The sequence below is a fragment of the Rhyacophila brunnea genome, unplaced genomic scaffold (assembly GCF_057557595.1).
Source record: "Rhyacophila brunnea isolate RB1 unplaced genomic scaffold, BYU_Rbru_1.0 scaffold_8, whole genome shotgun sequence".
NCBI classification, from domain to species: Eukaryota; Metazoa; Arthropoda; class Insecta; order Trichoptera; family Rhyacophilidae; genus Rhyacophila; species Rhyacophila brunnea.
In genome coordinates, this window is record NW_028233350.1 from 40,579,295 (window position 1) to 40,593,190 (window position 13,896).

Consider the following 13,896-nt stretch of genomic DNA (forward strand, 5'->3'; position numbering starts at 1 on the left):
TTCAAATTTTCTTCTTCATCAATCTTATGATCATATAACTCTCCGGCGAGGACACTATTCCAGTCTGGCTTGAACGAGCTTATATTAAAATTTACCCATTCTGTATATCGAAAGCGTTTGGTTCGAATAGTGTACCCCATTATTTTAATATCTTTCAGCCGCGGCTTGTCACTGTTTGGATGGAGTGTAGGGAATACTCCTGGCCGAGGATATTGACTGAATGCTGCATGTCTCCATCTATTATTTACGGCGGTTTTATTGAGTAGAGGCACCCAACTATGACCTTCTGAGCACAGTTGTCGGTAAACATTGACGGGACACAATGGAAACTGTTTTACAAGTCCGGTAAGTTCCGCTAAAGTAGGAAACAGTCCGACGAGTTCAACAATTTTATTATTTGAGGTTTTAGCTCGGTAAGTATTTGTGAGTCCTGGCACGTGTATGATTAAAGGAACTCTCAGCGAAACATCAAAGTTACTGTACTTGGCCCATTCGCCGTGCTCTCCTAGCGACCACCCTTGAAATTTAAAGAGATAATTAATTAATCACATGGGAAGCTATAGTAAATAAAAATATTTACAACTATTATACATAAATTGACAACATTTAAAATTCTAATTGCACTCCACTCCTCATAATTATTTTACCATTATAAATTCTCACCCCCTCCACTCAAATGTAACTTGGAAATTTCATCAACTACCCCTCTATTACAATATTGTAATAGTCTTTTTCTACCCCCACCACAAAGCATTGACAATAATTTATTATATTACAATTTGAGAGAAAACGTATTAAGGCTATACCTCAGTTGAGGCATGGTCTAAAAAGATCGTGGCTAGGCGATGTGCGGATTGCAGGTCGCGGGTGAAAATGACGCATGCCGACCGAAATATAATTTGTCATATAAATCCAACATGCGTCCATTTAATGTTCTGTTTATTGTTCTATTAGTAACAATAATAATATATTCATTGACACGTTTTCTTTTTCAAGTAAATGGGTAACGTTTTTAGTCATCTTTACACGATTTAAAAATTAATACCCCCGTCGCCATCACGAAACAAATTGACATATTCACACCTCGACGTTTGCTCTCCGAGTCCAAAATTTCGTCGCGCCTATAGTTGAAAATTCTTTGCCGTTTCACTGTCTTGCGTAAAGCGTTCAACCTATGTGTGCTACCAGTGCTCACGTATGGGTGTGAAACATGAACACTAAATGTAAGAAAAATAAAAAATGCGAGTTGCGTAATGCGGCATGGAAAGGTGCATGTTGGGCATAACGCGACAAGAGTTGAAAATTATTTGCCGTTTCACTGAAGTATCGTCATAAAGATTTTGGTATTATGGCTGAGTGGTAACATATTGTCAGCTTATAATGTCGTGAGATCCGGGTCTTGCAAATGTATATGATGATTTTTATTGTGTTTATATGAAAATAAATTAATCATATCATGGACTATTGAACGGCTTGCAGAGCAATATAAATGTAATAAACACAGTATGACAAGATGATGTGTATTGGTACGTATGATCTCTGCAATATAAAATTTCTGTGATGACATTAGAGGTGAGTTGGAAATACTGTCACAAGTTTGTGTACTTAAGTTTCGGATGAAAATACCCATACTAAGTATTTGTTGCCCAATAAACTTGTTTCAAGAAACTTGAAACGTATTAGATGTTCGAATTCGAACGCATTCGCTAATATATGCGCCGTGACTCGCTATTCAGCGCTATTGATATTAAATGCGCGCGAGCGAGATATCATGATACACGTATGTCTAGCCGTGATATTATACTCAACTGTCATTGTTCTCCCTTTCTCCTCTGTTGTAAAGTTGGTATAGTGAAGGACAGAAATGGTCACGTGTTCGTTTTATAGGATACTTTTGAGTTTGCCTTAGGGTTTTAGGTTTAAAAGAGTTTTTGGTTTTTGGTTTTAGTTGAGTATGAAACTTTATCGAGTGTAGGAGTTTGACACATGGTATGAGATCTCGCCGACCGCTAGCTAGTTCGTAGTTTTGCCATGTATGAAATCATCGCTTCGGCGTCGCGACTCGCGTATGCTTAGTATGCGACGGGTTTTAATTTTAGTTTTAGTTGAGTAAGACATTTACATCGAATTGACGTCAGTCGCAAGCCGGAATAACGGAGTTCTGATAACGTTAACTGACTACGCGTTTATCTGGTTTCGTCACATCAAGTTTCTCGATTTTTTAGTGTTATAATTGTAATTTGTAAACATAAACTGAATTCAAATTATATGCGTGATTGTATAAATGGATAACTACTGAAACATGAGTGACTAGCGCCACAGTTCTAGCTGTACCTGTCTCGAAAATGGGACATTTCAAAAAGCCGACGTATTTTTAACGATTCTATTAAAGCTGATATTTCAAATACTAGTAAGTATTTTGGAACAAGTTTAGATACCAAGTATTTTTTTATACTGGTAGTAAGTATACTTAGTCTTCAAAATCGACCAGTTTTCCCACCTCTAGATGACATAATTAATTTCAATCCATACATGCGTATTAATGATTTGCAATAAGTGTGTTATTTATTACTCTTTGGCCTGCCGGGACTTCTGCCGGCTGAAATCATTTTTTTTGCTCAATATTTTTAATGCAAAAATCATGAACGCATATGAGGAGCAAACATTCAAAAAGTGATTTGTCACACATTTTGAAAAACGCCGTTCATTGTCAATTCTGATAGTCCATATTTAAATCTATGAAAGGAAACCAGAATCAGTGTTCAAAGAACCTTTTATCCTATAAAAAAATATAATGCCTTGATTTTCATTCAAATAGTGTTTTGCCCACAAGTTTCATGCAAATCGTGTTTTGTCCAAATTTCAAATCAAAAAATGAACCACTTCCGCGAATTTTGGATTATACAAAATACCAGGTTTAAAATTCTTTCCTTAAACAGTTTTATAATAAAAAAACCATTTTGAGTACAATATGTTTTTCTTGATTATCTCAGCTCAACATCTGTGTGACAAATCACGTTGATACCAGATGAAAGTCTCCCACAGGAGACTACCTCAAAGGGCGGACCGAACCATCAACTTTCCCAGAACACCACAGCTTACGTCCACTCTTCGCGGTTCTCGGCCAAGCGGAGCCCGCCTCGAAATCAAAAATCCAAATTCGTCAGAATCCCGCCAAAACAGACGCGGCCTACCGATAGCGCCGCCACCGGTCAATTTGTCGGTAAAACAGGGAGGTTCGCGACCGAGAGCGGGATGACGCCGAATCTGACGGTTGAACACGCGCGAAAAGCGTCTTCTTCGATTGGCCGCCGGACAGCGAGCATCGTCTCTGCTCGCCTCGGACGCGAAGCCAAGATACATATCCCGCCAAAAGGACCGCATCGGCAGACTTCTCAAGCATCTCCAGGAAATAAAGGACCATATCGGCAGCATGCCAAGCCACAAGCCCCGATCCTATCTCCCATCGGACAGCGAGCATCGCCTCGGATGCCAAGCATCAGCAGCTAGGACGCAAAGAAGCCACGTTTGCAGCCCGCCAATTACCGACCGACCGCCATGACAATAACATGTAACGACTTAAAATAAACCAGCCACAACACAACATACCCCGTGCGTTTCTGTCTCCCACCCCCGCTTTGACCTTGACGTTATCACGGCCTGCTATCTCTGCTTCACACGCGGAAGGCCGGTGATAACGTTTTGAATGTTTGCTCCTCATATATAGGTGATGCTCGTTCATTGCAAACCCGGCGAATGCAAATTCGTTATATCGCGATCGATTTTCAATATTTTTTCGTCCCACACTTATTTTGACATGTGCCACATACCATAAATTATCATAAAGTATGCAGATTTTTCACAACCCGAGTTGTTCAATATTCTACAACAAAATTCTTAATTAAGTTCGTTAATTTGTAAGTTTTTAAAAATCAATTAAACCCGGCTTAAACCAAACCATCGTAGTGGAGGTAGGCTAGAAATCCGGCAAAAATGGTATACACTTTGACAGTTATCCTAATTAATTGTTTTCATTAAAATAGGTACATATTACAGATTAGCTTTTTAAAATTCATTAAGCCTTGCCTATCCAAACCATAATAGATATAAAATATTCTTCGATCTATAAAATATCTTAAATTATTAGATCGGCGATTTTTTTTCGACCATTATTTATTGCGGCTTGGTTATGCAGGGTTTAATTAAATTTTAAAAACTTACCAGCGCCATCTGTAAATTGTATTCTTAGTTCAATGAAAACAAATAAGTACGACTAACAGAGTTTAGTGTGCACTATTTATGTCACATCTCAACAGTGTACCTCCACCCTTTGTCACTGAATTATATAAAATGTTCATATTTAGTCCTTATCAATAAATTTATAATTGAATGACTTTCATTAGACAATTTTTGGCTTTATACTATCAACAAATGGCACATCACTACTCTATTCTTTTTACATAATATTATGATAATTTAATCTCTTTGGTTATTTACCATGATCACTGGTGAATACGACAATAGTTTTGTCCATATCCACATACTTCAGAATGTCTCCAATTAAGTCATCAATATACGTAATGGCGGCATAGTAAGCTTGCCTCAGCTTCAAAGACCACGACGCAGGCATTGTACCGAATGGAAAACTGATATTTAATTTTTTGATGTCATCTCGTTCCCTGACGTCTGTCCATGGGTTCCATGCTACTGTTGGCATGCTGGCTGGTCTAAATGGTTGATTTGGTAATGATATCTTGTCGATTGGGTAGAAATCTAAAAATACAGAAATATTTTAGTTCATTAATTATTATTGCAGAAAGTTGTCCAGCATACCAGCCCTGTTTATATACAGGTGTGTATTGTACTTGCTCTTCTTAGTCGTTGACTCATGGTTGAGGATCGTGACGACCCTGAAATGTAGTCTTCTTCTGAGTGATTACATTGCCATGACGCAGTGACGAAAAGTGGAGGTAGGTTGTTAAGATCCGACATAAATAGTGCACATAAAATTTTGTCAGTCATACGTATTTGTTCGTTAAAAGTGGAATAAGTACTACAAAAAAAATTGCGTTTTATTAAATTAAAACAGAAGAAGCGAGCATACCTAAACGCAACAGTGCTTAAAATGGAAAACGACTTTAGGAATAACAGATCGAGAGACGCATACAAAGGGGTCAACTTTTTCAAAAAAGGATTTATACCCACTACCAGCCTATGCCGGACTAAAACGGGAGAGATTATAGGTGATGAAGAAGGAATTAAACGAAGATGGATGGAATTCTTCAAGGAACTCCTGAACCCTAACTTACAGGATGAAAATACTCCACCGGATCCGCGACTACAGCACCAGTGCAACGAACCATGCATCTCTCCACCCACGCTTAGTGAAACCGAAAGAGCTATTATGACACTAAAGAATCATAAAGCACCAGGAGCCGATAACATCCCTGCAGAACTTCTAAAGTATAGTGGACACCGATTAATAGCAGCAGTGGATGAGTTAATGCTTAAAATCTGGGAGTCCGAAAGCATTCCAGCGGATTGGCAGATCAGCGTTATCTGTCCAATATATAAAAAAGGAGACAGACTGCGATGTGAAAATTTTAGAGGGATATCACTCCTGAGCACAACTTATAAGGCATTCACAATGATCCTGAAGACAAAACTGGAAGGTTACGCGGAAAACATAGTAAGTGAATATCAAGCTGGCTTCTGGGCAGGAAGGTCTACAACGGATCAGCTCTTCACAGTTCGCCAAATACTGGAAAAATGCTGGGAATTCGATGTGGACATTTATCAGCTCTTTATTGATTTTAAGCAGGCATATGACAGCATCGACCGGGAAAAACTATTCACTGTCCTTCTGGACTTTGAAATCCCACCAAAACTAGTCAGGCTTGTTAGAATCACACTGCAGAATACACTCTCCCAGGTGAAGGTGAATGGCCAACGGACGGAGGGCTTTGAAGTATCTCGGGGTCTTAAGCAAGGAGACGGATTGGCTCCCATGCTGTTCAACTTAGCCCTCGAATCCGCTATCAGAAAGTCTCAAGTGAACAGGAGCGGCACTATATTAAGCAGACCGAGCCAATTGGTTGGCTACGCAGACGACCTCAACATGATGGGTAGATCCATACAGATTGTGAAGAAAGAATTTGACCACCTCGAAAGGGCCGCACTAGAGATTGGCTTAAGAGTAAATGAAAACAAAACTTAAGTCATGGTACAAAGCCGACAAAATCAGAGTAGGCTGGGCCAAAGTTCCAGTTTTGGAAACCATCAATTTGAGGTTGTCAACTGGTTCACATACCTGGGTTCCAATATTACAAAAGAGAACGAGGAACTGGAAGAAATAAAAGCCCGAATAACCGCTGCAAATAAATCGTACTTCTCATTGCTGCCCATATTCAAATCCAGAAATGTCCACAGAAAAACTAAGACACGGCTCTATAAAACCGTCATACGCACAGTCGTTGCATACGGGTGCGAGTCATGGACGCTAAATGTGAAAGCAGCTGAAATGGTGGATTGCTTTGAGAGAAAGATCCTTAGGCGGATATACGGACCCATGAATGATAGTGGGGAGTGGAGAATTAGGTACAACACGGAACTATACCGCTTATACCAAGATTCAAAACTCTCCAACTTCATAAAACTCCAGAGGCTAAACTAGGCAGGCCATGTCCAGCGCATGCCTAAGTCACGGATACCGAAGAAGATCCTCGAAGGAAACCCAGAAGGGAAAAGGCCAGTGGGAAAGCCACGCACACGATGGGGTGATAATATTACAAAAGATGCCAACCAGATACTAAAAATCAGGAACTGGAAAAGACGTGCGGAGGACCGTTCCGGCTGGAGGACAGCGGTGGAGGAGGCCAGGGCTCGACTTGAGCTGTAGCGCCATCGAAGAAGAAATTAAAACAACAATACAATGCAGTTCCACCATGAATTGACAGTTAACAAAATAAAAGAAAATAATAGATAACAGTCAAAAAATATTAATGTAAGTACCTATCTATAAAATATCGAAAATTATGCCATTAAATCATACATAATTTTAGATATTTTATAGATAGATGCATATTTTTTGTCTATTGCAGTTGGTTTGGTTAGGCAGCGCCGAATTAAAAAAAACAACTAACATCATCTGTAATATTATGTGTTCTTAATTTGACAAAAACAAATAAGTGGGACTGACAAAGTGCGCACTGTTTGTCAGATCGTCCATAGCATACCTAAACTATAATATGGTTTGGTTTGGGCAGGATTTAATTGATTCTTAAAAACTAATCAGCACCACCTGCAATTTGTATTCTTAATTCAATGAAATCAAATAAGTATGACTGTCAATGTTTAGTGTGCACTATATATCGTCAGTATACTGGCAGAAAACGTTAGGTCAAAATTTAGCTGTTTTTACCTAATAATGCAACTTGATAGATTTTAACACGCTCTATCGTCTGGAAAAACAAGCTCATTCATATTCCATTTATTGTTTTCGTAATTTAAAGATGTCAATACGAATTAAGTTAATTATGTTCGCATTTCTTACTGGAAAATAACTATAAGTACACTTAAAGTTTTATGACTGTAGAGATTTAATATTTCTATAGCTGCACAAAAACGTCAACGTGACTTATATCTTTTTGGCTGTACACATTTATGCCACTGCTCGGCTATTTGTACCAACTTAACTAAATTGCGTACGTCACCCGCGCATTCTACTCATCGATTTACAGTTGATTTTATATGCATCAGGCAGTTTAGAGCGCAAATAAGATTTTATTTTGGGAAATATTGACAGCAATGCACCAAAGATACGGAGGCTTCGAATTACTGAAGGTAGATCGCGTGTCATTCGTGATTATGTATTTCTAAGAAGAAATAAAGATTTGTTGGCCATGTGTCGTAGTACCTAACATTATACTTCCAGAACTACATCCGTGGTGTGAAAATTTGCCTACTTCAACTTCATTGGATAGGACGTCATTACCAGAGCCATCGGAATTTGATTCTGATGTGGAAGAGGAATAACTCTTATGTAATTTATCTCAATTTGTGTAAAATTAAATGTGGCTAACATAATTAACTATTACTTTTATGTTTTTTTTTATAAAATAGATCATAGGTAGGTTGGTACTTAACTCTTGTTTCAATATTTTTGGAAACAAATTAATAAACAAAATATTATTTAATTCCCATTTTTATTTTTATCCTCCCCTTAATACACGTAATTGACATAATTAATTAGGTATTGATTGTATGAATTATTATCTATTTTAATTTGAAATTAAAATACCAATGATACACAAAAAAGTTATCAAAGTAGATATTATTTCATAATAATGTCAAACAGAAGTACCTCTATTTCTGTGTAAATTTCTAATTTATATAAAATTGCAAGTAAAAAAATCCATTTCTATAATAATTAGGAGTCCTGTATATTACTAGCCAACTACCTATAACATTTAACCTATTGTCACTCTATTGACTCCAAAAGTGTAGGTACTGGTAGAAAACGATAAGTCACCATTTTATTTACAAATTCGAAAAATCAACAATAATTATTACAAAAAATACTTGCTTATACTTGAATTGAATTTTTAGATGATTAATGCATTTCATAGAGTGGTTGGTTTAATAAATAATGATTTAGGAGAAAAAATAGAGAGCTCCAAACTTCTTCATTTTAGAAAAAGTCGATTTTCTCATAACAAGGATTTTTGACTTATAGCTTTCTGCCAGTATACCGACGATATATTGGACCTTAACAGCCTACCTCCACCCCTCGCCGTTACCATCACGTCACGTGAGCGCATGTATCTTGTGTCAGGTTGGTGGTGTGGTATGCTACGCGTGAGGTGACCTTAGTGTGGTTCTGATATATTTTGACTGATTTCGTTAATGAACACTATATATTTTCGGCTCAAAATGTCCTACGTCATGTCTTTTAGACATGCCGCAGAAAAAAATTAAAACAAACATTAGATACTACAAACAGTTGCACTAATATTTGCGAGTGCCGAATGAATGTAGATTGCCAAAAGGAGTGGTTAGTGACGTCCCGTGGGGATAGGTAGGTCATGCGTTGCATAGGGTCAGCGAATGAAGGCACGAATACAAATATTGCAACTGTTAAGAGATGTAGCGGTCTTCAATCAAGCAGACGATGCGGTTGCTTCATTAGAAAACATCGACATCTTAGTTCAAAAAATAATTTAAATAAAAAATCATAACCCATTGCAATACATGTTGTAATGGGCGATTTTTCGCGGATAAAGATAAAGATAAAATATGAATTATGTACGTTCAATATAAAGGATGTTACATTCTCAAATCTTGTGTCTTATTCGTTGAATAAAAGAAATAGTTTATTATGTATATTTGTCTGTTAAAGATAGACGAAAATGTATAATAAAATAGGTAAGTTAGGTTAGTTAGTAAGGTAGGGAATTGGCATACAATTTTGACTGAAAATGAAAACGGACGGCATTTTAGCACTTTGTCAAGGGACAATTAGCGATATTCCATTTACTTAAATAGTAAGTATTTTTTCCGTTTATGGAGGGGGGGGGGTCCGGACTCGATAACTGCATCTGCACTACCCTTAATTCCGGCAGACAGAGTGACAAATTAAGTCATATCCTATTTCGACTATGGGCTTTATGTCTACCTCATGGCCCCCACAAGGGGGAGCTGACAGGGCTCTAGCCTGGGGGCCTGGGCTCAGGTGGGGCCCGGTGTGGCGAGTTAACCAGATAAGTGAGATAAACACATATCATAAATTTGCTCTAATAGTAAAAAAAGTCGCCTGCGCTGCTATTGTCCTTCAATAGTTTCTGTACAATGTTTAATTGTGTATGGATACTCGACAACTCCATAATAATTAAAATGGATGTAAGTATTAAAATATACAAACAAACACTAAATATACACATGCCTTTATCCTTAGAGATAGGTAGGGAGGCCTGCCAAAGATCCTAGCCTGGGGGCTGCTTCAGGATTTGGGGGCATGGTCTACCTAATGATAAAACAATCAACATGCTGCGTTGAAATAGGTAGGTATTGTTATCGCCTTAACAAAGCATTCACGAATCCATTAATTACATTAACGTTGTCTAGAAAAGATATATTTTTCAAATACCCTGTGGCACCCCTGGGAATTAATCACGAGCCTAGGTCGCCGTCACGTACATTTTGAAAATGAAGCAATAAGCGAATCCTCTACCTACCAGAGGCATCTAGCGGAAAAATACGAAGCTGGCGATTATAGATATTTATTTAGGTATGATTCAAATATTGAAGCTTGATTTGATATAAATAAAAAGGATTTCAAGTTCACATTTATATTTTTATAAAAATCAATGTTTTTTTAATATAAATAAAAAATATTAAAACTATGAATTAGTCAAAAATCTTTTCATGACATTATAGAAAACATACTAAACTAAATTTGAATAATAAATATGACCATAATATATTATGTAATAATAAGATGGGATCCTTTAACAAATTCACATTTTTTTACAAATTGTAAGTTTATTTTTGACTTAAAATAAAAAATAATTTTCTTTTTAATGTTTTCAGATACATTATTTATTAATTAATACAGTTTAAATTATTGTAAATAATTATAAAAAAATGTCTCAAATTGCAAGCTTCGTATTTTTCCGCTAGGTGTCTCTGGTAGGTAAAGGTATCACCTCAATAATTCAAAGCTTACCCAAATATTTTTGTGGAAATTTTAATGGAATGTGTGGTTTATGAAATCCAACAGCCATGAAAAATGGATGTTGTTGAAATGTTTCTCTGTGTTGTTTCAATTGATTAATGGCTGCTTCGCTTATTTGGATGTCAGGAAGAGTGCCCTCGGGTTGGGTGTCGGGATCGACCGGGCAGACGACATTCCTCGAAAGCGTCCCCGTCTCTTCATCTATGCACACCTTCGAATCCTTGTACTTTTCGGTCGACGGGTGGTACGGTTCCTCCGACCAACTGTATGGGTAATCATCAGTGAAATTGGAACTGATCCCCGGATGGAAGACTTTTCCAAATGAATATGACATGTAGCCATTTTCTTTGAAGTATTGCGGAATCGTTGTGAAGTTTCCAGAGGTATCTCTCCAATATGAATAGAAATCATATAGGCGCAATGTATCCGGTCTTTTCCCGGTTAAAAATGAATTTCTACTAGGCGCGCATAGAGATTGCTAAAATAAATATTAATACAAATTTAGAGAGGTGTCATGTTATGGCGTTATAAACTGTATTATTTGAGTTTTTGAAGTTATACTTCTTTTGGCGTGTTTGGAAAAACATATCAGAGTGTATTTTAATTAATTAATGTAACACATAATTTATTATTATGATTATATTCATTTTGGTCTCAAGGGTACATGCCAGCGGCGCACCCAGGATTTAATATTGGGGGGGGGCTAAGGAGGACAATGTAAATTAGTCCCATAGGCTCCTTTTCTTCTTCACAGCCTAATTTCTCGTTTATCGGTCTTTTGTCTATTGCACTCGGTGTACCTACACCATGGTCCCCACATCCTGAAACGGGCCTTCAGGCTAGGATATTTGGCGGGCCCCCTACCTACCGCTAAGATTAAAGGCAGTGTGAAACACTACATTAAAGTTTTTCAAATTGTGTTTTAGTTCAAATTAAGGTAAGTACCTTACAGTGAATTATTGGCGATTTTTAATACATCTACTTTAATAATGGAGCTGTAGAGTATCGACACATAGTAATCAACAAAATATATTGCACAATTATATAATTGAAAATGTTCATGGTCATGAAGTATAATAGCGTTATTAAAGCTGATTTATGTGTGTTTATCGCACTTATCTGGTCAACCCGACACGCCGGGCCCCCCACAGCCCGGGCCCCCAGGCTAGAGCCCTGTCAGCCCTTCCCAGCCATGACCTACACCACTCCGGAATTCGGGTGGACACCGAGAATTTTTTGACAGTTCCATTAGGGATTGGGTTTCTAAAAAAACCTGACATTAGTGTTTCCAAATTTTTGTGTTAGAAATTAAAATCTAAGATCTTTTTTCTAAAAAGGGTGCTGGAGAATTACAAATCATTTTTTTGCCGTGTTATTTGTCTAAGCCAAAGGTATAGTTTATTGGCTTTCAATTTCAATGTTTAAAATCATTCTGATAATTTTCATGTTTGGGGTGCCAGGGCCCCTTGCCCCCCCCCTGGGTGCGCCACTGGTACATGCGCATGTGCATAGTGTCATTTAGTTTTTGTCATTTAGCATACAACCAAGTAAAGAGCATGTGTTGTAAACATAACCAATATTGTGTTATAATAAATATATCTGTTTATAAATAAATTTCTGGAGACTAACATTATACACTGTTAATTTATATTCATAAAACTTTATTTATATTGGAGTGTATAAATTACCGAGGCATTACGCTACTCAGTGTCCCGGGAAAGATTTTGGCAAACATCATTTTGATGAGAATAAGGGATCCAATAATGCACGTCCTCAGGAAAAACCAAGCCGGGTTTCTACCTGGTCGAGCGTGTGCAGACCAAATCCACAACCTTCGATGTCTTCTCCAGCAGAGCCATGAGCTGAACAGTCCGATGGCTTGCTGCGTTGTGGATTATGAGAAGGCTTTCGACAGTCCGCACCGCCCCTCCCTCTGGATGATACTGGGAGCATACGGGATCCCTCCCAAGATCATTGCCATAATCAAAAGCCTGCACGAGAATAGCGAATGCTGTGTCAAAATTGGAGACTCTGTCACGGAATGGTTCGGGGTCACGACCGGAGTCAAACAGGGTTGTGTCCTTGCACCGTTTCTCTTTATCATTCTCTTTGACTTCATACTACGGAAGTCAATACCACCCGACCGAGGCATACCTGTTACCCCCACGGTGAAGCTATGCGACTCGGAATACGCCGATGATGCTGTCCTATTCGACATCTCAATCGAGGGCATTCAAGAGACAATCGACAGGTTGCATAACAATTCCTCTCGCGTTGGTTTGAAAATCAACGCGAAGAAAACCAACGTCTTGTGCAATAGCACCTGTCCTGATCCAGATTTCCCTCTGATTAGCGATGGACAGAACATCGAGAGCGTCGACAGCTTCAAGTACCTGGGGGTACACATCACGGGAGATGGCATTTTGCAGAAAGAGCTCGCTATCCGAATGGGAACGGCTGGAGCAACATTCAATTCGATGCGAAATGTCTGGGACTCACGATTGTACTCGGTCAAAACCAAATGCCACCTATTCGACGCTTGCATCCTGACGATGCTGCTTTACGGTAGCGAATCATGGCACCTTACGAAGGCTCAGAGCAACCGTATACTGAGCTTCGAAAACAGATGTTTGCGACGAATACTAGGTGTGCGGTGGTATGACTTTAGGAGCAACGAGGAGATAAGAGAACGTACCAAGCAGCCTCTCATCGCGCTGAAAGTGAAGAGGCGACGTTGGACCTGGCTCGGCCACGTGCTGCGTATGCCAGAAGAGAACTTTAACCTGGCTTGTCTGTTCTTCAAGCCGACCGGATTCCGGCGACCTGGAAGGCCGCTAAATACAATCTACAGAGTGTATACGGCGGAGCTACGGGACGCTGGTTTGACCTGGAACGAAGCAAGAAGACTGGCGAGCGACAGGGATTCTTGGAGGCTCCGCGTGGTGTCCATATGCTCCAGTTAAGGGGCGGATATGGCCAAGAAGAGTATATTTATTTTCCATTGTAAAGGTTGTGTATCAAGATTTGAGGCTATATTTATGTAAGTATTATTTATGAGTAAAATTATATATCAATAAATAAATAAATTTTATAAATGTTGAGTTGGTAAATAATTAAAAGAATATATTAAAATTTGATTTTTTATTAATTCATCATGGGCACTT

General features: G+C 38.3%; 1 protein-coding gene and 1 long non-coding RNA gene across 2 annotated transcripts in view; one reads left to right on the top strand and one right to left on the bottom strand.

The window, feature by feature from the left end:
• Positions 1-13,896, top strand: part of LOC147064232 (uncharacterized) — a 391,070-nt gene that overhangs the window by 236,447 nt on the left and 140,727 nt on the right. The window lies entirely within an intron of this gene.
• Ids (iduronate 2-sulfatase) lies at positions 3-13,525 on the bottom strand (the record flags this gene model as incomplete). The annotated part of the gene is made up of 4 exons (XM_085959060.1): positions 13,428-13,525; positions 10,724-11,210; positions 4,498-4,773; positions 3-517 (listed from the first exon to the last, which is right to left on the bottom strand). Coding segments are annotated over exons 1-4 (1,293 nt in total), but the record flags the coding sequence as incomplete, so codon positions are not given.